Source organism: Perna viridis, chromosome 11, assembly GCF_037379345.1.
Source record: "Perna viridis isolate PV_CMFRI_1.1 ecotype Kerala chromosome 11, ASM3737934v1, whole genome shotgun sequence".
Classification (NCBI taxonomy): Eukaryota; Metazoa; Mollusca; class Bivalvia; order Mytilida; family Mytilidae; genus Perna; species Perna viridis.
In genome coordinates this window covers 8,984,883-9,008,433 of record NC_142455.1, presented here as the reverse complement: position 1 = coordinate 9,008,433, position 23,551 = coordinate 8,984,883, and the positions used below count along the sequence as shown (strand labels likewise).

The 23,551-nt window shown below is 33.1% G+C and overlaps 1 protein-coding gene across 1 annotated transcript; it reads left to right on the top strand.

Moving 5' to 3' along the window:
* Positions 1-20,598: 20,598 nt before the first annotated feature.
* On the top strand, positions 20,599-22,790 carry LOC148602883 (uncharacterized). Its single transcript, XM_088553242.1, has 3 exons — positions 20,599-20,721; positions 21,104-21,238; positions 22,446-22,790. Exons 1-3 carry the CDS (start codon positions 20,670-20,672, stop codon positions 22,574-22,576), a joined length of 318 nt encoding a protein of 105 aa, XP_088409368.1. The 5' UTR covers positions 20,599-20,669; the 3' UTR covers positions 22,577-22,790.
* Positions 22,791-23,551: the final 761 nt, after the last annotated feature.

Sequence of the window (23,551 nt, the reverse complement as noted above, 5' to 3'; positions counted from 1 at the left end):
TCAATGAATATGCATATTTTGCAAAAAGTGCTGCGGTAAGTCTGAAAAACCTACATGGAAGTTAAAAAATGGCTCGTTACTTGCATGAGATGAGATATTTTGGCGCTTCCTTGTATTTTAACGAATATTAAAACAAAACGCTACCGACAGATAACTCCCCGCAGCAGTTTTTTGGTAAAATGAAATATGCTCTTTAAAATGAAGTATAAATCAGGTAAATCGACATAGCGCATGCCACTGCATTTTCTAAACCATATACTTTTGCACATAGCGGCGACATAGAAACAAACGCACTGGCGACCTCTGATACGTGTGAATAACCGATTTATTTGCGATAACAAACTACGCTTCAAGTTTCATATTTTTTGAATAAATAACATTTTTCATTGAATATTGTAGTTATTTGTAATATAACTTACAGAAAAATTAATAATTGTTTTAAAGATGTCTCCTTTTTCTGTTGAACAAAACATGGTTTACCCCCCCCTTTTTATGTATGGTATCGTAGAAAATATTCTATATCCAACAATTCCGTGGCAATGATTCCTTACATCAGAAATTTGTTACGACTTGCCAATCTCCGAAATCTACATAAATGAATATAGAAAGTTTTTGTAAAAATAATTTAGTATGTAGCGGCATAGTATTTGGTGTAAATGTGATATGTTTAAGACATAGCACGAGTGTACATGTACAATTTGAACACTGAAGTATTCGTTTTATAAGGAACATGAGGTATCACCATAGAAACTTAAAGTTGATGAACAATTTGCCAAATAAGAAGAGACAACATTATGGTGTTTTTTCTTCATACAGAGATAAAATAGTTCAATTAAAGACATAGATCTAGTGACTTTGACTTAGCCCCCCTCCCCCCCCCACACACACACAAACACACTAAAACACACACATGCACAAATACACTTCACTATAGTCGCGGAGGAAGTATTATCATTCAAAGAATATATGTATATAACAATTACTTTAAGGGTGTACATAATTAGCGTTATTTAGCTTTATATGTGTCTTTAAATCACTACATGTATATTTGTGTAAATATGCTAGGGATAAGTGTTGATACATGTACATCTATATTCATGCAATAATTCAATACGTTTCTCTTATATAATATGGCTATGAACTTTCTGAACGGTCTGTTTTATAGTTCATAGTTAACACATACATGTATGATTAACAGGAAGGGTCATGCTTCTTTAAATTTTCAGAGTTTTCAACTTTTGTTCAAATTAAGATTGCAAAAGGAAAGGTATGATATGTTTTAATGAATAAACACATTTTGAACATGTACTGCAAACAAAATTCCTTGCAAAATATTTTTGATATGAATTATTTTTTTTAACATGTATACATACACAACAATATTAAGTGTTAACACAATTATAGAAAGTTATGTTAATCACATTGATCACTGTACCTGTCCTATAGGATATGATTCCATCAACACCTCCATCCAGTCATTGGAATGAAGTTAAAGAGTAATCAAGGGAACCAAGGTTATATCGGTAATCAAAAGAATGTAATCCAGGGACAAAGACTCGACATGGAAAACAGACATACACAGCAAAGAACATACAGTAACTAAAATCATACATACAAAATAACAGAGGCAAATGAGCAACTCGGACTCCACTAAAAACTGGGAGTATGGACCAGGTGCACCGGTAGGGTAAGCATCCTCTGCTTTTCTAAAAAACACCCGCCGCATTGCTCATAAAAAAGTCAAGTCCTGGGTAGACAAACGAGGAAAGGAAAACTATGACCCGTTGAATAAATCAGTCTTCATGGTGCAGATGGATACACCATAACGATCCACGAGTTCATGATGACGACCATAGAACTCCTGTAGTGATGACTTCAATCTTGTAGCAACATAACCCTGTTCCAGAAGCCTATTTGTTAGAGTTCTAGTGCGATACAAAACGTCTGCGTAGTTTCGGCAAGCTCTGGCATAACGTATGAGTTGTGATATGAACACTCCATACGCAGGTGCTGAAGGGATGTTGCCACAGATGAAAGGAAAGTTGACAATTCTGAATGAAAAGTCATCACGTTTGCCGTTAAGTTTTGTCAATAGTTTTCCTTTACCATCGATTTCTACGTGTAGGTCAAGATATGAGGCTGACTTCACAGTGTCTGTAGTATCCTTTATCTTAAGTTCTTTTGGGTAGATGCGATGTATCAAATCCCCGAAATTAGGATTGTTTAAAGATAATACGTCATCTATATAGCGGAAACTGAGATTGAAGGATCTAGCCAAACGATATTCTTTCTTTCTGATCAGATCAGCTATAATGTCAGCCCTATAAGAGTGAAGGAATAGGTCAGCAAGTAAAGGAACACAATTTGTTCCCATTGGAATGCCGATCGTTTTGTTGAAAAACACGTCCACCACACTGGACAAATATGTTGTCGATTAAAAATTCCAGTATGTTGTAAACATCTTCCTCTGTATATTTGAAAGATGATTTTGAATTATTTCTTATAAAGTATGAGAAATCTCTACCAAGAACTATATATTTGTATCTAGGTGTACCATCTTTTTTGGAAAAACAACGATGTATAATGTTTTTAAGTCGGAATTTTAACTGAGTTTGGGGAATAGAAGTATACAGTGTTGAAAAAATATAGGTTTTAATGCTATTATATTCAGATAATAGTCTTAAACTAATTGTCTTCAAAATATCTAATGATTTTTTTGGGATCCACATTGAATTAATACCACTACGGGAGTAACAAGTGTTGTGGTAGGACTGCAGACCCTCTTTGACAGTTGTGAGTATAGAAGTTAAAAGTTTTGAAAGAGGTTTAGTGGTACATTTTGCAGATCCAGCTATGAAACGTTGCTTGTATGGATTCTTGTGGAGTTTAGGAATCCAGTACATAGATGGTAAATCACAATCATTGTCCTTGTTAGAGAGACCAAAAGAGGATAGCACAGATTTATGGTTTTCCACAATCTCTTCTTTGGAGAGTGTGGTAGCGGTATAGGTCTTATCTGCTATTATTTTCTACGTCTACCTCTGATAATAAACACTGGATGTAAAACGTTTTGCAGACAAAAATAATGTTGTTTTGGGTTTTGTCTGCTGGTACGACAACATATTTGTCAATGTTTTTGCTACATTGGAGTCTTTAAAAACTGATGTAGCCTTGCCACTCATTGACCTACTTAAAACTTTCATTCGTTTCAAAATTAAAGACCTCACGGCCTTTAACCACTCTGGCAGAGAATCAATGTATTCTTGTTCTCGTTTTATCCATTTTCTTGCATAGTCCTCGACGGCATCCATAAGAACTTTAAAGTTATAATTCCAATTTATGGAGCATGGTTCACGGTACTTGGACCCTTTAGAAAGGATATTACGCTGAGATTCGTTTTCGATGATGGTTAAATTTCCCGTAACGACGTGACCAGAAGGAACATATTTGAATGAATGGAGAGGTTTTGCAAGAACAGTCAAGTGGTTTTGCCTTGGAGTCCTCAATCTCGAGGTTCTGTAATAGTCTTTTATAATTAAACACAATTTGGCACAAAACTTTTTTCAAATGCACTTTTCATTAAACACATAACTACTTGTATTTCACAAATACATCTAATTCCAATAATGTAAACATGAATTATGGCAAGTAAATGCTTCTTTCTGTTAACTGTGCAAACAGTTCTTGAAATCAAAATTTAATCCTGTATCTAAGTTCCAGGGAATATTTATTCACAATTAATAAGTCAAGTTTCTTGTCAGTGTCAGTTGAAGACTGTTGAAGCTCGGTAATATTGTATACTCGATATTCCATCACCAAAGTTATAGAACTATCAATCATACAAAAAGGAACCTTTCTTCTAACATTTAGTAAATCTGGTGGGTGCGTTAACTTATAATGTCTGTAAAATTCCACGATATATAATTTCAGTCTTAAAAACAGTTTATTGAGAACTTCTTTTACCCCTTAAAAGTAGTGAAACTTAAAAATCTGAAATTGAAGCAAAAACTTACTGTTTTTTTTTTTTTACAAAATTATAGTGTTTTAAATGGATGTGATATTATTTCCTTTAAAACCCTTTAATATATCTAATTTAGTCCGTAAAATGTTAACTTTACAATACAGGCTGTATTGCAAAAATTTTTGCTCAATTAATAGAAAATTTAGAAAATTGGGATATTTCAATTCAGTTCATGGCAACCTCAAAATAGTTTTATTTCGGTTTTGTACAAGTTTAGTGTATTCAAAGATAATAAAATAAGTGCACCGTGGAGACTACGAATACCATTGAGCCAATCATTGTAACCTATTGAAAGTAGAGGTACATGGGCATGTACATTTTTGCGACTTTATATGTCATACATGTAGTATAAAGAAAGTATAATACAACTACAAGATGTCCGTATACGCCTGCTTTCATTTCCAAATAGTCGTAGTCTTCAATGTAAACAATAAAAAAAATGCGGCACAAAATTTTATATTGACCAATAAGAAAAGTTTATCATTTATATGTACTATTTACGAAACACTATATACCAAAAAAATTGAAAGTTTGCATGTTCCGAGTACTATATATAGTACGTGCCTATTATACAAGTATTTACTCGCTTACATCAATGATAATTGGTATGTTTTTCACTTGCCTGACTTCAATTAGAATATCATGCATTAATGATTAATTATTTATTGGAAAAATATCTCTGTCGGAGTGCAGTGCTAGCACAGAATTAAAGAAATAGTGAAGGCTGTGTCATGAAAATGACGAAATTTGGTAAAACAAATGAATTTCCTGATGAAGACAACATGGATACAAAGAATTGTTAAATACCAACAAAAAGTTAATTTCGGAGGCTTCCGGATGAACCCCTCAATTTCCTTATTAAGGTCTTTCTCATTTTAATGGGAAGACCTTCTTGTATTTCTTCTGATTATTATTATTATTCCTTTTTTTGTCGCCCAATTTCCCCGCTTCTCATTAAATCATATCGCGACAAGATTTTGACCATCTTTTGCAATCTGAGATAAGACTTTGGAATTCACCCTGAGAGACGTGATCATTGTCGTTCCAGAGTTATCTACCCCGTAGCGGAAAAACTAATTTGGGGAAAATTTCTTAAACGGTTTTAGATACAAACAAACCGAAAGCTCCATGTTTTTTAGAAACCGGGGACAGTACCATTTGACAAAGTTTCGAAAAGATTTGAGGTTTCCCTGGTCATGTTATTTCGCGATCTCAAAATGAAATTGTTCGATAGTCGTATAGACTTGGGACCTTCACTGTTGATCTTAAATGATTTGCAGTATGTTATGCAATTCATGGTTCTTTGTCAAACTTTGATCAGATATTTTACCTCATTTGTAGGGTCATTTCTGAATCTTTATTAGGCACTTTTTTGCTGTAGATTTTTGTTAATGTCTTTATAATCTGAGTTATAACTACTAGTAAGACAGTATTTACAGTCCAAATATGTATCTACATAGGAAAACTTTCCATCGACATTTGGAACTATACAACGAATTCCTTTAGTGGTTGGTGTACGTCCGTTTTGGTTATTGAATGTCACCTCTCTCTTTGAAGATTGGTGTACACCTTGAAAGAGTAATCAAGGGAACCAAGGTTAACGAAAGTAAATGAGCAACTCGGACTCCACTAAAAAACTGGGAGCATGGACCAGGTGCACCGGTAGGATAAGCATCCTCCGCTTTTCTAGAAACACCCGCCGAGTTGCTCACTAGTTCAAATATGATGCATAATAAATATATGAACTAGTGCAATATGAATTTATGAACGTTTGATGAATTGTAGTAAAATTGAAAGGAATGCATTTTTGTTTGTATTATTTGAAAGGAAAATGGAATCACAATAACTGTCACCAAACTCGGAAATATGTTAAACAGTTCAAAACACATTTTAAGTGAGTTTTATTCCTGGGAAGTGTGATAGATCCAGTGGAAGTATTCGCTTGAACTTTTGTATGGGTGGTGGTAACGATTCAAAGTTCGCCGGGCGCTGACGCTGAACTTCACATACAGATTTCTTTTTCTGCTTGTCTATAAAGTCTTTGACTCCTTGTCTGCCAACATTTAATACAACATTATTTGCCCTCTTGTGGTATTTCTTCAAATTCCGCATTTTGTAACAACCTGTCAATATCCCGTTCAGCCATTACTTTAAGGAAGCAGACGACAACAGTGCAATAAATTTAAAAACGTATTCAGAACGTCTCCGAATTTTTCCGGATACGAAAACAACAGTTCTTACCGTAATAAGTGCATTTCTTTATAAAACTAATCTAAAAAAGAACATGGATAAAGATTTTTCTAAAGTAATCCAACAATCATGATTTATGTAATGAAAATGTGATAATGGAGTATGATTGCCTTGTGCTCAAGGGTAATTTCTTAGCTGCTTTTAATCAGAAACATTCACGATTTTTATTCAAAGGTTCAAATGAATCCATGAATGCATATTTAGTTGCATGACAAATATTTATTTTGTTTGAAACAGCTTACGTAATCATTATAACATATGCGATCAAAGCGCCGTAACTCCAAATTTTAAGTGGAAAAAATGAATCACGGAAATATTGAATAATGAAGTTTAAATTTCTTTGTATGTTATTTCTTTTCAAACTGATGACTATCGTTTAATTAAAACTTAATTTGTTTGTTGCGACCTCTAGTATTACCAGTATTATGTATTCACCATTTGCGTATCGTTTCGATAAATAAAACAAATTAAACTATTTTATTTTGAAAATATTAATGAAGTAATAAGTTTGCAAAAAAATATGATTTTGATTTCTCACACTCATCCTTAAAAATAAAAATAATAACAAGATCAAGTACCATACTTGAGTAACGATGAACCATGGTGCAATATTATAAAATAGCCGCAGTAAGACATGACATCTCTTAAACAGAGAAATGATAAATCTTCTTATTATATAGTAATAAATATTTTCCTATTCAAATCAATAGAAAACAAAGCATGCAATATATCCCGGTATTTGCACGCAAACTTTCATTCGTATCCGGAAAAATTCGGAGACATTCCGAATACGTTTTTAAATTTATTGCACCGTTGTCGTCTGCTTCCTTAAAGAAATGGCTGAACGGGATATTGACAGGTTGTTACGAAATACGGAATTTGAAGAAATACCACAAGAAGAGGCAAATAATGCTGTATTAAATGTTGACAGACAAGGAGTCAAAGATTTTATAGAAAAGCAGAAAAAAGAAATCTGTATCTGAAGGTCAGCGTCAGCGCCCGGCGAACTTTGAATCGTTACTACCACCCATAAAAAGTTCAACCGAATACTTCCACTGGATCTATCACAGTTCCCAGGAATAAAACTCTCTTAAAATGTGTTTTGAACTGTTCAACATATTTCTGAGTTTGATGACAGTTATCGTAATTCCATTTTTCTTTCAAATAATATCCATTCCTTTCAATTTTACTACATTTCATCAAACGTTCATAAATTCATATTGCACTAGTTCATATATTTACTATGCATCATATTTGAACTAGTGCAATAAAACACATATAACGTTGTAAAATGCATTATATCCAACAAATTAGTATAATGTTAACTGAAATATGTATTACTATATAATAAAAGGGTTATTCCATGAATATTATACTGCACGAGCTTGCGAGTGCAATATAATATTCTACGAGGGACAATATTCACCAGTATTCATGCAATAACCATATATTATGAGACAATAAATAAATAATGTTAATACATGCGTGAATGTTAGTTTCTGAAAACTGTCTTTAAAAGTATACTTCCAATACATTTTTTAAAAAGTGGCCTTAGACCTATCATCGGCACCTAAATCGGGGATGTCAAGCTTTTTATCAGTAAAAAACACTATTTACGATCTTTAAATGCAAAAACTCCCCGTGTATGGCCTAACATTTAAACAATAGCATAGAGAGAATATCACGATAAACAAACATGTATTAAAAATTTTTACAATTGTCATTAAAATAGAAAAAAAATCAAAGTACTCATGTAAAATAGCAAAAACAGAGACCGACTTCTTGGTTATCAAAATATTTAAACAGTTATTGTAGAGTAATTTTGTAAAGTCACTTTGTTCCGACATTGTTGTTCCAACTTACACAATGGAGGCAAATTATTTACACTTACACACAATACGCATACTTTTGTAGAGACTTAAAAATACGAATTTAGAGTTTACAATCAGTTTTATTTTGACCACATTTGTTCAAGACATACTTAAATAGTACCTTTACAATGCATAATTCTAGGTCAAATATTTTTAGTATTTCATAGAGAGGTGGCCATTTGACCTGGCAGTGACAATTGAGACCTTTGCTTTGGGATACTTTATAATTATCTCCCTTTATATTAAATTTTATCTATTTTCATGAAAATCACAAGTTCATTTTGTTCTCAATTTATTGTATTGATAAAATTGATAGAAAAAAAAGGTTTATTACAACACAGTTACTACAGAATTCATCTTTCTTATAAGAATTAGAACTATTTTGCAAATTTAATAATTGTCAAATATCTTTCCTTTTAAAGTATATACAAGAAATAAGAAATAAATACTGTCGATCGAGCCGTCTCTACAGGCTAGAACACAATAAGCCATTAGCCGTGAGGCAAAGGTCATTTCTCATGAACATGATTGTTGTCAGGAGAGATTTGGTGGGAAAGACCTTTCAATTGTTCTGGAACAATTGACCTTTTAATTTTTTTTCGGCAAACAGGCGTATTTATGTTTGCTCCCGTTGCGTATTCCATGTGCGCCTGAATTCATTGGATAAAATGTTCTAATTGAATTATATATCGATAATGTCACCCTAAACATGACGGTGGTTACAATAAGGGGAAATACATGGTAATCGCCATACACTAGTGAACCAGGTGTTTAATAAATTCTTTTTAAGTTTTATATTTTACGATACTTATATTACAAGCATTTGAAATTTTGGGAATTTACAAGCTATGGTCATTCATTCACAGTGGTGACGTGACCACATTCGTTTTAAATGACGTACATTTTCAACTTTTCAACTAATTTCAAATTGCATGTCATATTCCGTATTCTAAGCATGCATGAGAATAAATTATATTTTTTTTTTACAATTCTCATTTATGCATACCTATTTAATGTTTAACCATGTTCTGTTTTCATTACACGAATCAAATACAAAAATTCAGGTATATAAGCGAGTGACATTTAAAATAATAATGCCTGAGAAAATAATGTTTAGAATAAGATACTTGTTGATTTTTCTTTGTTTTGTTCAGTTCGGTAAGTTTATTCAAGATTAGTATGCACAGTGAAATGATTTATGTTTTTTTAAACTAAACTATTCTTCCTTTACACGTTTTCCATGAAAAATATGTTTTCCAAATAAATGGTGTAAGAGTTTTGTTCTTCTTTTCGATCTGGTAATTTGAACAAAAACGCCTGCAAAATAAAGGTAGTAGACCTGGGGTAAGGAACACAACTCTCTAAACATCATTGGAACGTTTGTATTCACCAGTTTATACCCATATGTAAGCATCAAAGTAACTTAATCTGATTTCATTCTGTTTCAAAGGGAAGCCTGAAAGACTTTCGTGAAATTGTATATGATACAAATATATCACTGATTTGAAGAGTTATGTCCCTTATCCCAGGTCTACCTCCTTAATTGCACCTCTTCCACACGTGTAACACAGGCGAGACATTAATTGTGATGTAACACTTTATAATCCCTTCAGCGCCTAAAGAGATATGAAAGGTCTTACCAAATCATTGTCTCTAAATCTGCTTTTAATATGATATTTGAGATGATTTCCTTTTTTAAATTATTCTTCGATACGCTCAACTTTTACCATAGACACGTTCAAGTTTTTTTTTATAAACGCATGTAATGACTGGTGAAAACCATAGCTGTATATCTCGCTAACCGATGTTTGGCTTTTTGTGCTTTTTATTCTCGACTTTGCATAAGTAGTACAACAACAAAAAATAGTAAAACTTTTTGTAAAAATTAGGGAATGCAGGTTTTAGATCCTGTGCTTCTCTAAATGGTGAGTGTAGCACCAGAGACATCAGAAGCGTTGCTAGAGGAACTATTGTCGAATTATGGCATTCTGACTGTTTTCTCCCACGGAAATGTTTTGTTGACTGTAAGTGTCTCCGTCATAAACAGCTATTTAAATAAATGCTTTTTATAGTACCAAATAAAATAAAACTTGCTCAGGATAAAGATATCGTAGTTAATGTTTCTCTTTTTCATGAGAAATTGGTGCAATTCTGTTAACTTAAATTCTTGTATTTGTTTTAAAAGGATACACTTTACTCAAATATTTTATATATTTCCTTCAAGCTACTATTCCAAACATCATTTCTCTTCATTTTCATACGTACATTTTACTTGACACGTAACTGTTTTGAACTACACATCTGATGTGTATTGTGTTGTTACACGACAGAAAAGTCTGGAAAGAAATGGTAAACAGATTTACTATAGAATAAACATTATAAGTAATTTTTTCTAGGCTCAATCAGATGCAAAAATTACAGGAACGGGTTTTGTTCTGATGTTTGTCCTCAACTATATAAAACAGACAAGGGCTTTTGTCCTGTGGAAATGGAAACAGTGTCTGCTGTTACAAAGACCTGTAGTAAACTGTGTTGATCACGAATTAAACAAACGGTCAAAATACTGAATTATTACAATGATAATTTTTCGCCATAAAAATGCTTTATGCATGAATATTGTTATTGTTAGTGTAGCTAAATATAAACGAATGAATTATATTGAATTATTAAATGCATCGTGTTCAATATTCCTAATAAACCACACAAATTCAAATATTTGAAAAATATATCGCAGAGCATTCATAGTGCTATAAATTAAACGTTTGTGGTCCAGCAAGTTGAATCCAGTTTCTGTTAGAGACACCGATCAATAGTTTGAAGAGGAAAAACAATCGTTTTTTTTCTGCTGAGATATAAGAATTTAACATCAACAAGAGTGCAAGTGAAAAATCGGAGAAAGCAATTCTTTTTTTCACCAGGCGGTATCACAAAATTATTTTCTCATCTCGTCTAAGGTTTCTCTGTATTTCTATGTTTGCGGTGTTTGTTTCTTTGCCTCACACTGAAATAAAAATGAAATTTGCGATTGTCAAGCCCGTTATAAACGCCTTAGGTCATGTTTTTATTTGTAGTTACTTAAGGAGGTAGACCTAGGGTAAGGGACATAACCCTTACATATCATCGGAACGTTTGTATTCACCATATTACATCATGTCATGTAAGCATCAAAGTTACTTTAACTGATTTTATTCTGTGTGAAATGAAAGCTTGATAGCCTTTGGTGAAATTGAATATGATACAAACATATCACTGGCTTCATGAGTTGTGTCCCTTACCCTAGGTCTACCTCCTTATGGTGGGTTTTTGTGATCCACGTTGCATGTACATCATCTGTGAGATAGATAGAGAAATCTACCAAGGCTGAATAGAAATTTCATTACAAAAAACTAAGGGATATGTAGTACATGATGAGCATATTTTAAAACTTTCTATACTCACAGCTGTCAAAAATGGTCTCCAGTCTTACCATAATACAACAACATCAAGACCTCTGATTTTCACAACCTTTATACCTCCATTCACAACACTAAGTTAAACTCTCGACTCAAAAATATTATACATCGTTGTTACTCAAGAAAAGACTGTACACCTAGAAACATTCATGGAAAATGATAGAAATTCCTCCTACTGTGTAAAGAGACGATTGTAACTAATCTTCAAAATATACCGAAGATGTTTTTAAAATGCTCAAATTTTTAGTCGATGACATATTTTGCCAGTGCTGTAAACGCTTTTTTAATACACAGTCTGCATTCTACTCGCTTCACTCTTATGAGATCATGTGATCTCAGTACCATCCGCTTTATAGATGAGCTATCATTGTGAAACAATCCTAGTTTCAGGGATTGTATACATCACAGATCCTCCAAGAAACTCAAGCTAAAAGATATCACATTGTGACATCGGCCTCATATCTTGACCTAAACTTACAGATCGATGGAAATAGAAAACTATTGACCAATCTTTACGACAAAATCTTTACGAACTGTACAACTGTAATCAATGAGAGAATTGGTTGATCTTGGAAAAAAATGATTATAAGAGTGAGTGATTACATTAAACTATACGAAAGACAATATCAATATGACATAGTAAGGAATATTAACTCTTATTGGTACTACAAAATGGTTTCGTTTACAAGTATACCATTAACTACCGTATTTTTGAAAATATATGAATAAGATAATAAATGGTTTTGTTTTGTTTTGTTTTGTTTTTTTTTTGGGTTTTTTTTTTGGGGGGGGGGGTGTTATTTTTTGTAAAGTCTTTATTTGCTTTTGATAATATTGTTTGATATAATATTTTAGAATTGTTTTAGTGGATGCCCCGTCAGAAGATTTGTCATCACTGAACGGCAATTTTTTATACATCTAAGAATTTTGACATTGGATTTGCATATGTATTTTTATAACTAGAACACAAAAAACATAACTTGTACACAAAAACATTTTTTTTCGCTATACCCTTCTCCATTGGATCATATTTGATAGATCGTGTATGAAGTTACAACCCCAGATATATCAAGGCAGGATGCCCGCCATGAAAGGTATTTTTTATACAGCCTAGTTTGCCGAGTGGTCTAATTCGCTTGACTTTGTACATGCGGTACAACCATAGCTATCATAACAGTAGAAATTCGAGTCCCGTAGGGGAAACGACCAGAAATGCGCTTCCCAGATTTGACTGTTCTCACATCGTTTATCTTTTTTGTATCAAGTATTATTCGATGAAGCAGTGAACCGAATGGAGACGTCACATTCTTAGACATATGTTTCATATCTATTGGCTTTGACATATGTTGTTAATTTGATCCTTTATCCAATATGAAAACACTTAGATTAGTATCTGTACTACTATACATCGCGTACTAAGTTACAAACATAGATTTATCCTACGAAATGGTCCGCCCAGAAAAAGCTATATGTTTAAATTGCTTAGATGGCAGAGTGGTCGAAAAAGGAGACTGAACTGCAAGGAGTGCAAGCGGTTTTTCCAATGATGTAACAGCGGTACTAGTGCGAGACCCCTGGAATTAACGACGAAAAATTTTCATCCCAAATTTGATAGATCTGACATCGTTGAGAATTTTTCAGAACCTAATGTGTGTACGTTATCTTCCCTGTTTCAATTTTGATTCGAATCAGCTATGTATCGAATAGTGTCGTCACATTCTGAGACATATGTATGATATGTATTGATGTTACATGTATCCTTAATTTGATTCTCTATCATACATAACAACATCTAGATGAGCTGTCTAATGTACAACCATACATCGTGTCTAAAGTAACAATCCTAAATAAAGACGTAGTTCTCAGAAGAACAATGTTCTGTGAATGGTATAATGAAGATTTTCGTCACTTAGTATCTAGTTTGTAAAAAGAGCTGGCAATCTATTTAGATTACGACACATTGGAGATAAGGGTTTTAAAATAAGGAGAATTATATGATAAATCGCAACAACTTTGTAAACCATGATTAACTCGTTCTTTTAAAGCTATTCTTATTCTAATATTACTAGCATATGCATTTTTGGGAATAAGTAATCTAAGAACTTTCCATCATAGAAATGATGCGCCCAAAGATTTTTTTTAATGACGGAAATGTCAGCGTAATTGCAAATTGCACGTCTTATTTCTAATTCTAAGCATGTGTAAGAATAAAACCTTAACGCACACATGTTCATTGTTTAACCATCTAATGTATTCATAACACAAATTAAATAAAAAAGGCGGACGTTGCATACGCATTTATGTATCAGCATGCAGGTATATACATTATTTAACCGATAAAATAATTACAGGTTTGGGAAAATGATGATTGGAATCCGATACATATTTTTTTTTTTTTTTTTTTTTTTTTTTTTGCATTGTTCGGTAAGTTTATTCAAGATAAGTAAACACAGTAAAAATATATAAAAAAAACCACAAAATTATACTATTCTACTTTTATATATTTAAATCTACCTTTTCCCCCAATCTTGTGAGAATTGTTTTCTTTCTTTTTCACGATCAATCAAAACTGAAATGCCTGTGTTATCCAGAGGGAAGAAGAACACCAATTCATCGTCATGAACACTTTAAAATCTAAACACCTAAAGAGATATCGAAGGTCTTTCCAAATTAGTATTTTTAAATCCCCTCTCGGTATGATATTAGATAAGAAACATTTTTTTATTCTTCCATATGCTCGTCATATTTGATATAATATTCAACAATAGAAACGCATGTAATCACTAGTTAATAGTCTTTCTGTATATATGTATGACGTTATGTTATGTTTATCCTCGTTTTGAACATGTGGCACATCAAAATCAACAGTGTTGTTTTCTTTTCTTTTACAAAAGGGGATGCAGGTTTTAGGTCGTGTGTTGCTATAAATGGTGAACGTAGCACCAGAGACATCAAAAGCGTTTCTAGAGGGATTATTGTCGAATAATGGCATTCTGACTGTTTTCTTCCACGGAAGTGTTTCGTAGACTGAAAGTTATACCGTCGTACACGGCTATTTAAAGGAAATTTTAGCTTCAAATAAAATAAAACTTACTCAACAATTTATATCGTAGATAATATCAATGGGACTCTCTTTGTACGATGGTGGAAATTATCTGATTTCGTGTTGTAAGATTGATTGATTGTTGGTGTTAAACGCCCGAGCAACAACATTTCAGCTATATTCAGGCGATGAACATGGAATGATGATGAAATAAAAAAATGGTTTGGGACACAAGGATAATAGGGTCGACAATATTTAATTGCCAATTTAAATAGAGAGTGATGGGTTGTGAGGTTCGGGCAATTTAGCCTCCTGTGGCGGAGCCAAGTGGTTCCTACTCCGATGGAAAACCACAGCAGGGTTCTTTAACGTGCGGGAAACGTAGCATCTTTCCCAACATTTTGCACCACTATGGTTTTGGACAGATTTTCCGTATTATGGCCTGAGAACCCCAGGATGTAACATGAAAGGGATATGCTATTCCACCCTCTGGGGCACACAACCCAGTAGCTCTGTGGGCAGATCGCCCTATCCCCCGGTCAGGATTCTGAGCACTATTGAGTCGACTTTTAAGACAAGCTCAGCGCTGCTGCTGGCCTATTCTTTGGACACCCGGACCGGAGGGGCCGATTCTTTAGAATACACTTACAGTCCTTGAACCGATCCATACAACGATTTGACGGATCGATAAGCGTTGATTGATTGATCGCTGACGGATCGATGACCGATGACCGGTGACCAATCTGATCGCAGTTTTGTTATGTAAAATGACGTAAGATCTGTTTTAAATAAAAGAAAGGTAATATAAAAGTATAAATTGCTGTTTAAATTTATGCCATTATATAAATATGTTTTAGATTGACAAAGAAAACAACAAAAACCGTAAAATACATTGACGCGATCACCAGTTAAATGGATCGGTTTGACGGAAACTGATCGTTGATCGATGACCGATCGCAATTTTTGTTGCACCGATCGGTTCAGGTACTGTATATGTTCATACATAATGTCTATTTCATTCGAGCTAATATTGCATACATCTTCTATCTACAGTTTTATAAGTACATATCACAAAACTGGCTATAACTGTTTCACCGATGTATAATATGAAGGAACATATTTTAACTTATAGTTGAATTTATTACGATAACTGTTTGGCCCATGCATACTGTGTAAAAACAAGACTAGTCAAATTTAGTACGAGATGACCTTCACAAGTATTTTTTTCTGTAATTTTACTGATATGAATAAGTGTTAGTCTACAAGGAATTACTGGTAGATTGATACTGCACTTCAAAACTAAATTACTTCTTTTTTTATTCTTTTTTTTTGACTAGGTACATCCAGATGCAAGAAATATAGGAACTGATTTTGTTCTGCTATCTGTCCTCCGGACTTTAAAGCAGAGAGTCGTTGTGGGAGTGGACGCAGTGTCTGCTGTTACAAAGACCTGTAGAAAACTGTATTGTTCAAGAATTTGGATACCGATTAAAACACCGAATGGATACAAAGATCATTTTGGCAATCAAGAATGCTTTATTCAAAGTTTTGAGTCGGTATAGTTATAAGTAAACGAATAACTTTTCATGAGGTAATATTATGTGATCATTCTAAACTACAAATTTTAAAATAAATGTAATCGCGTAACAGTCGTAGTTTGTATTTGTAAAGTTTTTGAGTTCTGGCTAAGTTGTATTAATTTTTCATCCATTTTGTTAATGTTCACATATCCACATATCTACGTGAGTGCATATTTTTACGTGCGTAAATGTTCTTTTACACGGACCGGGATTGAATTCAATTCCACCTTTGCACAAAAGTAACCGTATTTTGGGATTTTTTTTTAATTGATTTCCAAGTAAACTTATATCAAATGTAAGTGAGAAAAAGTCGACTCACGCTGAGACTCGGGGTTTGGTGAAATAAAACAAACAGGTGGTTTAACAGAAAGGGGTCGAGACAAACGAATACAACAAAAAAAGTTCTTGTCGTCTCCACTCAAAACAAAAGATCTGTTATGCAGCAAATTTAACTGAGCCCAATTTCCCGCGTAAGAGCAATTTTTTCAGCCGTTAATGAAATGCCTCCAAGGACCAAAAATGTCGTACCTCCATGCCAAACAACTGAACATTTCTAATATTATGAATAGTAACTAAACAAATAGCCAATAAGATAGTACCAGGATTTACAACATGAGCTTTTCGTGTTTCAAGCCAGTACATAAGTATTTGAAATGGTTAAATCATTACGATAACAAGTGTCTAGTTCAATAACATACTCTTGAATTTTATTTTTTAATTATTGAAGGTAGTATGAAGAACACAAGGAGAACATTGTTAATACTTATTGCATGTATTTTCAGAATATTGGTCACTAAAGCGTGTTAAATAAAAATTTATCATCCGAGGAAGCAATAATGAAGAAAATGATAACTTGAAGAGGGAACCATCATCTCGTGGATGATAATACAAATCCTAATTCAAACTATTGACCAAACTTTACGACAAACGTGTTGACTTTTCATTCAGAATTGTCAACTTTCCTTTCATTTGTAGCAACATCCCTTCAACAGGTGATAATACAAATCCTAATTCAAAAGGTTTGATTACTCTTATATACAAACTCACAGAAAGTTTAAATACAAAAGTTGATACCAATATTACATTTTATGAAAACAGTATTTTAATCTCAGTTTCCGCCATAAAGATGATGTATTATCATAAATCAATCCTAATTTCGGGAATTTGATACATGGCATCTATCATGAAGAACTTGAGATAAAGGATACTATAGACACTGTGAAGTCAGCCTCATATCTTGACCTTCACTTAGAAATTGATGGTAAAGGAAAACTATTGACCAAACGTTACGAAAACGAGATGACTTTTCATTCAGAATTGTCAATTTTCCTTTCATTTGTGGCAACATCCCTTCCACACCTGCGTATGGAGTATTCATATCACAACTCACACGTTATGCCAGAGCTTGCCGAAACCACGCAGACTTTTCATATCACGCTAGACTTCTAACAAATAGGCTTCTGGAACAGGGTTATGTTGGTACAAGATTGAGGAAATCGAGTTGCTCATTTGCTTTTGTTGCTTTGTATGTATGAATTTTAGTTACTTTGTGTTCTATGTTGTGTATGTCTGGTTTCAATGTCTGGTATTTGTGCCTGGATTACATTTTTTTGATTAGCGCTATAACCTTGGTTTCCTTGATTAATCCTAAACCGCGAACCTCAAGAGAAAAACATTGCTAAAATAATTAAGAAGTTAATGGAATAAAAATAGAATTTATATCGATCTATCACCATAGATATGACGATTAATAAAGTAAGGGGAAATACAGGATAATTGCCAGACTATAGTAAACCAGATGCTTAACTAGTTCTTTTTAAGTTTTATACATTTCGGTACTGGTATTACTATCACATGGGAATTTACAAGCTAAGGACGTTCCGTCAAAGTGGTGACCAAATTTCGTTTTAAATGACAGAAATTTTCGACGTAATTTCGAAATGCACGTCAAATTTCTAATTCTAAGCATACATAAGGAAAAAAATCAAAATGTGTACAAAACTCAATCATGCATACATGTTCATTTTAACAATAAACGTGTCCATATTCCTATCCAAGCAAAATTAAATACCAATGCCTTTCTAAATGAAGTGCATTTTTTTAATTATCCCCATCCGCTTACGTGTTTACGTTTAATTTGATTCATGATTATATTGTTCATAATATTTATTTTCAGTTGTTTGGTTAAACAGATATTCTAGTAAGCTATTTGCTGCACATTTCAAATAAGTTTTTTGAGTTGATTATCTGTTTGTATTCATTTATATTCTCTACACAGGAGTTACTTTAATAATGTTATTCCATCTGCAATGTACTCATAAGAGGTAGCAGTTAGCTCTCTTTTATATTTAGTCGGTAGGAACTAATCTTCTAATGTGTTCACGTTATGTTTCGGATAATATTTGGGTCAAGACGACCAAGGCTGCACATCCTCCTCAGGTACTCTAGCCTTTCATATCAACAGAGCCAAATATATTTTGCAATAAGTGTTCTCAAAATAAAGTATATATGAGACATAATTTGATGACTCATTAATGTATCAGTTTTCCGCTGTATATGTAATTGGCATTTAAAATATTACAGCTTGAAAAAATGATATCTAGAATTAGTTTAGAATTGATTTTTTCTTTGTTTTCTTCAGTTCGGTACGTTTATTCAAGATTAGTTCGCAAAGAGAAATGATTTTTTTTAATTGTACTATTTTTCCTTTCCACTTTATTTTATGGAATATATGTTTCCCAATGAATGGTGCGAATGTTTGGAAAATTTATTTTAGAAACGCCCAAAAAAATCAATTGCACCTCTGTTATCATAGACATGCATTCTACACATCCAAGACATGCGATCCAAAGGGAACAAATGCACGACATTAACCGTGATGAACACTTTATAAAACCTCAAGCACTTAAATAGATATCAAAGGTCTTACCAAATTATCTATATTTCCCAATGAATGGTGTAAATTGAAGTCCTTTTTTACGATCTAGTAATCTGAACAAAAACGCCTGGAAAATTAATTGCGCCTTTTCCACACGAAGAAATACAAGACATTAATCGTAAAAAACACTTTATAATCCCTTAAACAGGTAAATGGATATCAATGATCTTACCAAATCCTCGTCTCTTAATCTAGTTTTGATATGATATTGAGGATTAAGTATTTCTTATTTTTTTTGGATACGCTCATCTTTTATCATAGACATGCTCAAGTTTTTCCAAGGCGTTTGACAAGTTACAGGCAGTGCTGCCATAGATATCACAGAAGTACGAGTTCGAGTCCAGCGGAGGCAGAGGGAAAGGCGCCACAAATGTGCTTCCCAGATTTGGCTGTTCTAACATCGTTACGTTTTCAGCCCCTTATAACCTTTCCTCATCTTCCGTTTTGAACTCACATTCTGAGATATTAGTCTCATATTTATTGGTTGAGACGTGTCGATAAGTTGATTTTTTATCCTATATGAGGACAACACCTTGATTGGCTTCACTGTACTACCGTATATTGTGTATTAAGTTTCCAACCTAGATTTTTGCTATGAAGAGGAATGGTCCGGTCAGAAAAAAAATAAATTGAGTCGGGAGCTGGACTTAGTGCAGGTGGTTTTGCGAAAGGTGTCACAGTAGGACGAGTTCGAGACTCCTGGCGTTGGTTTCACAAAAAGTCGCAAGTGTGAAATTGATCGTAAATCATAACGTCACAATGCTATTTTAGTTTATGACCTCATTACTTACGATCAGCTTGACACTTACGACTTTTTGTGAAATCGAGACCTGGAGCAAATGACATCATTGAGATTTTTTCAGACCCAGATATGCTTCCGTTTTCTTCCCTGTTTCAAACTGATTCGATGGAGCTGTGTAGCGAATAGTGTCGTCAGATTCTAAGTATGTTATTTATTTGATGTGACATGTATCCCTGATTCTCTATTCTGAATAACAACATCTAGATGAGCTGTCTAATGTACAACCATACATCGTGTCCAATGTTTTAACCCAGGATAAAGTTTTCAATCACAAAATAACATTACATATGTGAATGGTAATTAAGCCATTCTTCATTTAGTATCTAGTGTTCCATTATGTTTACAATGAGCTGGACATTAATGTCGATTATGAGCTAAACTGTTCACTGGTCCTTCTTTTTGTTATTCTATTCTTTATGAAACTTTGTGAAGTATCAAACTATGGACTTGAGAAATGATGCACCAAAAGATTCTTTTAAAATGAAGGGAATCTCACTGCAATTTCATATTACTTGTCTTATTTCTAATTCTAAGCATGTAAAAGAATAAAACCTTATTAATGCATACCTGTTTATTGTTTACTTATGTATTCATAACATAAATTAAATACAATAAGTGGACGTTACAGACTCATTAATGTATCAGCATTCAAATAGATGTACATATATGTATGTATACAATTTAACAAGTACAAAATTATAGGTTGGAGAAGATGATGTGTAGAATTCTCTACTTATTATTGTTTCTTTGTTTTGTTCAGTGCGGTAAGTCTATTAGAAATAAATAAGTACAATAGAAATAAATAAATAAGTACAATAGAAATAAATAAATACAATAGAAATAAATAAGTACAATAGAAATAAATAAATAAGTACGATAGAAATTAATAAATAAGTACAATAGAAATAAATAAGTACAATAGAAATATTATAAAGATAAGAATTATACTATTCTAATTTCCCGCTATTATACAGCACTCTATGATCTCCCTTAATCTTTAATCTTTTGAGAATTGTTTTTTTTTATTTTCATGTTCGATCAAAACTGAGTTGCCTGTAAATATGCCTGACATACATTATGTTATGTTCATCCTTGTTTTGAACAACAAAAACGAAGAAAGTTTTGCTTTACTTTCTTTTACAAAAGGGGATGCAGGTATTAGATCATGTGCTGCTGTGAATGGTGAGTGTAGCACCAGAGACATGAAAAGTTTTGATAGAGAAACTATTGTCGAATTATGGCATTCTGACTGTTTTCTGCCACGGCGGTGCTTTGTAGACTGTAAGTGCTACAATCGTTAACTGGAATTTAGATAATTGAGCGTTTTATGTTCAAATGAAATAAAACTTAATAAAAATGGAGTACCTCAATTTTCATGAGAACCTTTTAGTACGATCTTGCTATATTGTTTTTGTTTGTTTGTTTTGTTTTGTTTTTGTTTTGTTTTTGTTTTGTTTTTGTTTTTGTTTTGTTTTCTTTGTGAGTTTTTTTGTGAGTTTTTTAGGAATACACTTTGTTCAAATATATTGTATATTTCATTCGAGCTAATCTTACATACATCTTCGCTCTACGGTTTTATAAGCAGATATCACAGCGTGGGCTATAATTGTTTTAACCTATGTATATTTTGTAATGAAACCTAATTACGAGAAAATTTAGCACAATCCGACCTTTACAAGAGTAATCAAGGGAACCAAGGCTATAGCGGTAATCAAAACAATGTAATCCAGTGACAAAGACCAGACATGGAAAACAGACATATACAACAAAGAAAATAAAGTAACTAAAATCATACATACAAAGTAACAAAAACAAATGAGCAACTCGAACTCCACTAAAACTGGGAGCATGGACAAGGTGCACCGGTAGGGTAAGCGTCCTCTGCTTTTCTAGAAATACCCGCCGAGTTGCTCATAAAAAGTCAAGTCCGGGGTAGACAAACGAGGAAAGGAAAACTATGACCCGTTGAATAAATCAGCTTTCGTGGTGCTGATGCATACACCATAACGATCCACAAGTTCATGATGACGACCATAAAACTTCTGTAGTGATGAGTTCAATCTTGTAGCAACATAACCCTGTTCCAGAAGCCTATTTGTTAGAGTTCTAGCGCGATACAAAAAGTCTGCGTAGTTTCGGCAAGCTCCGACATAACGTATGAGTTGTGATATGAACATTCCATACGCAGGAGTCGAAGGGATGTTGCCACAGATGATAGGAAAGTTGACAATTCTGAATGAAAAGTCATCACACTTGTCGTAAAGTTTGGTCAATAGTTGTCCTGTACTATCGATTTTTAAGTGTAGGTCAAGATATGAGGCTGACTTCACAGTGTTTGTACTATCCTTTATCTCAAGTTCTTTATCTCAAGTTCTTACAACTGTTTTCTTTTTTTCTTTTTTTTTCTTTAATTTTACTGATATAAACAGAGATCTACTCTCTTGAAAACTGATATTGCAATTCATACAAAATTACTTTTTTTGTCTAGGCACAATCAGATGCAAGAAGTACAGGAACGGGTTTTGTTCTGATGTTTGTCCTCCGCAGTTTAAAGCAGACAGGGATCTTTGTCGATGCGGAAGTGGACGCAGTGTCTGCTGTTACAAAAACCTGGAGTAAACTGTTTTGATCAAGAGTTTAGATACCGATTAAAATACCGAATCGTTACAAAGATTATTTTGGCAATCAAGAATGCTTTGTTCAAAGCATTTTGTCAGTTTAGTTAAAAATGAACCAAGAACTTATAATGAGATAATATTATGTGATTAGTTTTGATATCCATTCGAAACTACAAATTAAATTGTAAAATAAATGTTACCTCGTAACAGTCATAGTTTGTGTTTGTGAATTGTTTGTGTTCGAGTAAGTAAAATCAATGTAGTTTTAAAAAATACCGATCAAAGATTTAAAGACTATAGATAATCAATTTCCGACTGCTGAGATATTGAGGATGTAACATCAACATTTGGTTTTTTTTTTCTTACAAGGCAGATTCACAAAATCTGTAGATCATCTGTGTGTTAAATAAAATTTCACGTGGCAAAAAAGAAATATCAGTGTAATAATGCTATTAGCATATGCTTAAGTTGTTTTCTTTTTCAACCTGATGCCAGATCTGGCTAATTAACAATTAAATTTCATTTCATTATTTTCATGTTCATATCTACGTACCTATATATGTTCATATCCACGTACCTATAAATGTTCATATCCACGTACCTATATATGTTCATATCCACGTACCTATAAATGTTCATATCCACGTAGCTATATATGTTTGATATATTCCTATTAAATGACTTTTTATACAGTACAGAGAAGAGTGGAACTCACGCAATATTTCGGAATATTTTTTAGTTTGTTTCTATGTTTCATTTCTAACAGTTTCTTACATAAGATGAATATGCATGCATAAAAAGCACATCTATTATTTTAAATACTTATGGTGATTTAAGCCATCTTTCCGTGAACACATTTTAAATTTATATGCCTGCTAATGTTAATTTCTCGGTCATCCGGATGAACCCCTTAATTTCTTTATTAAGGTCTTTCCCATTTCAATGGAAAGACCTTCTAGTATTTCTTCTGATTATT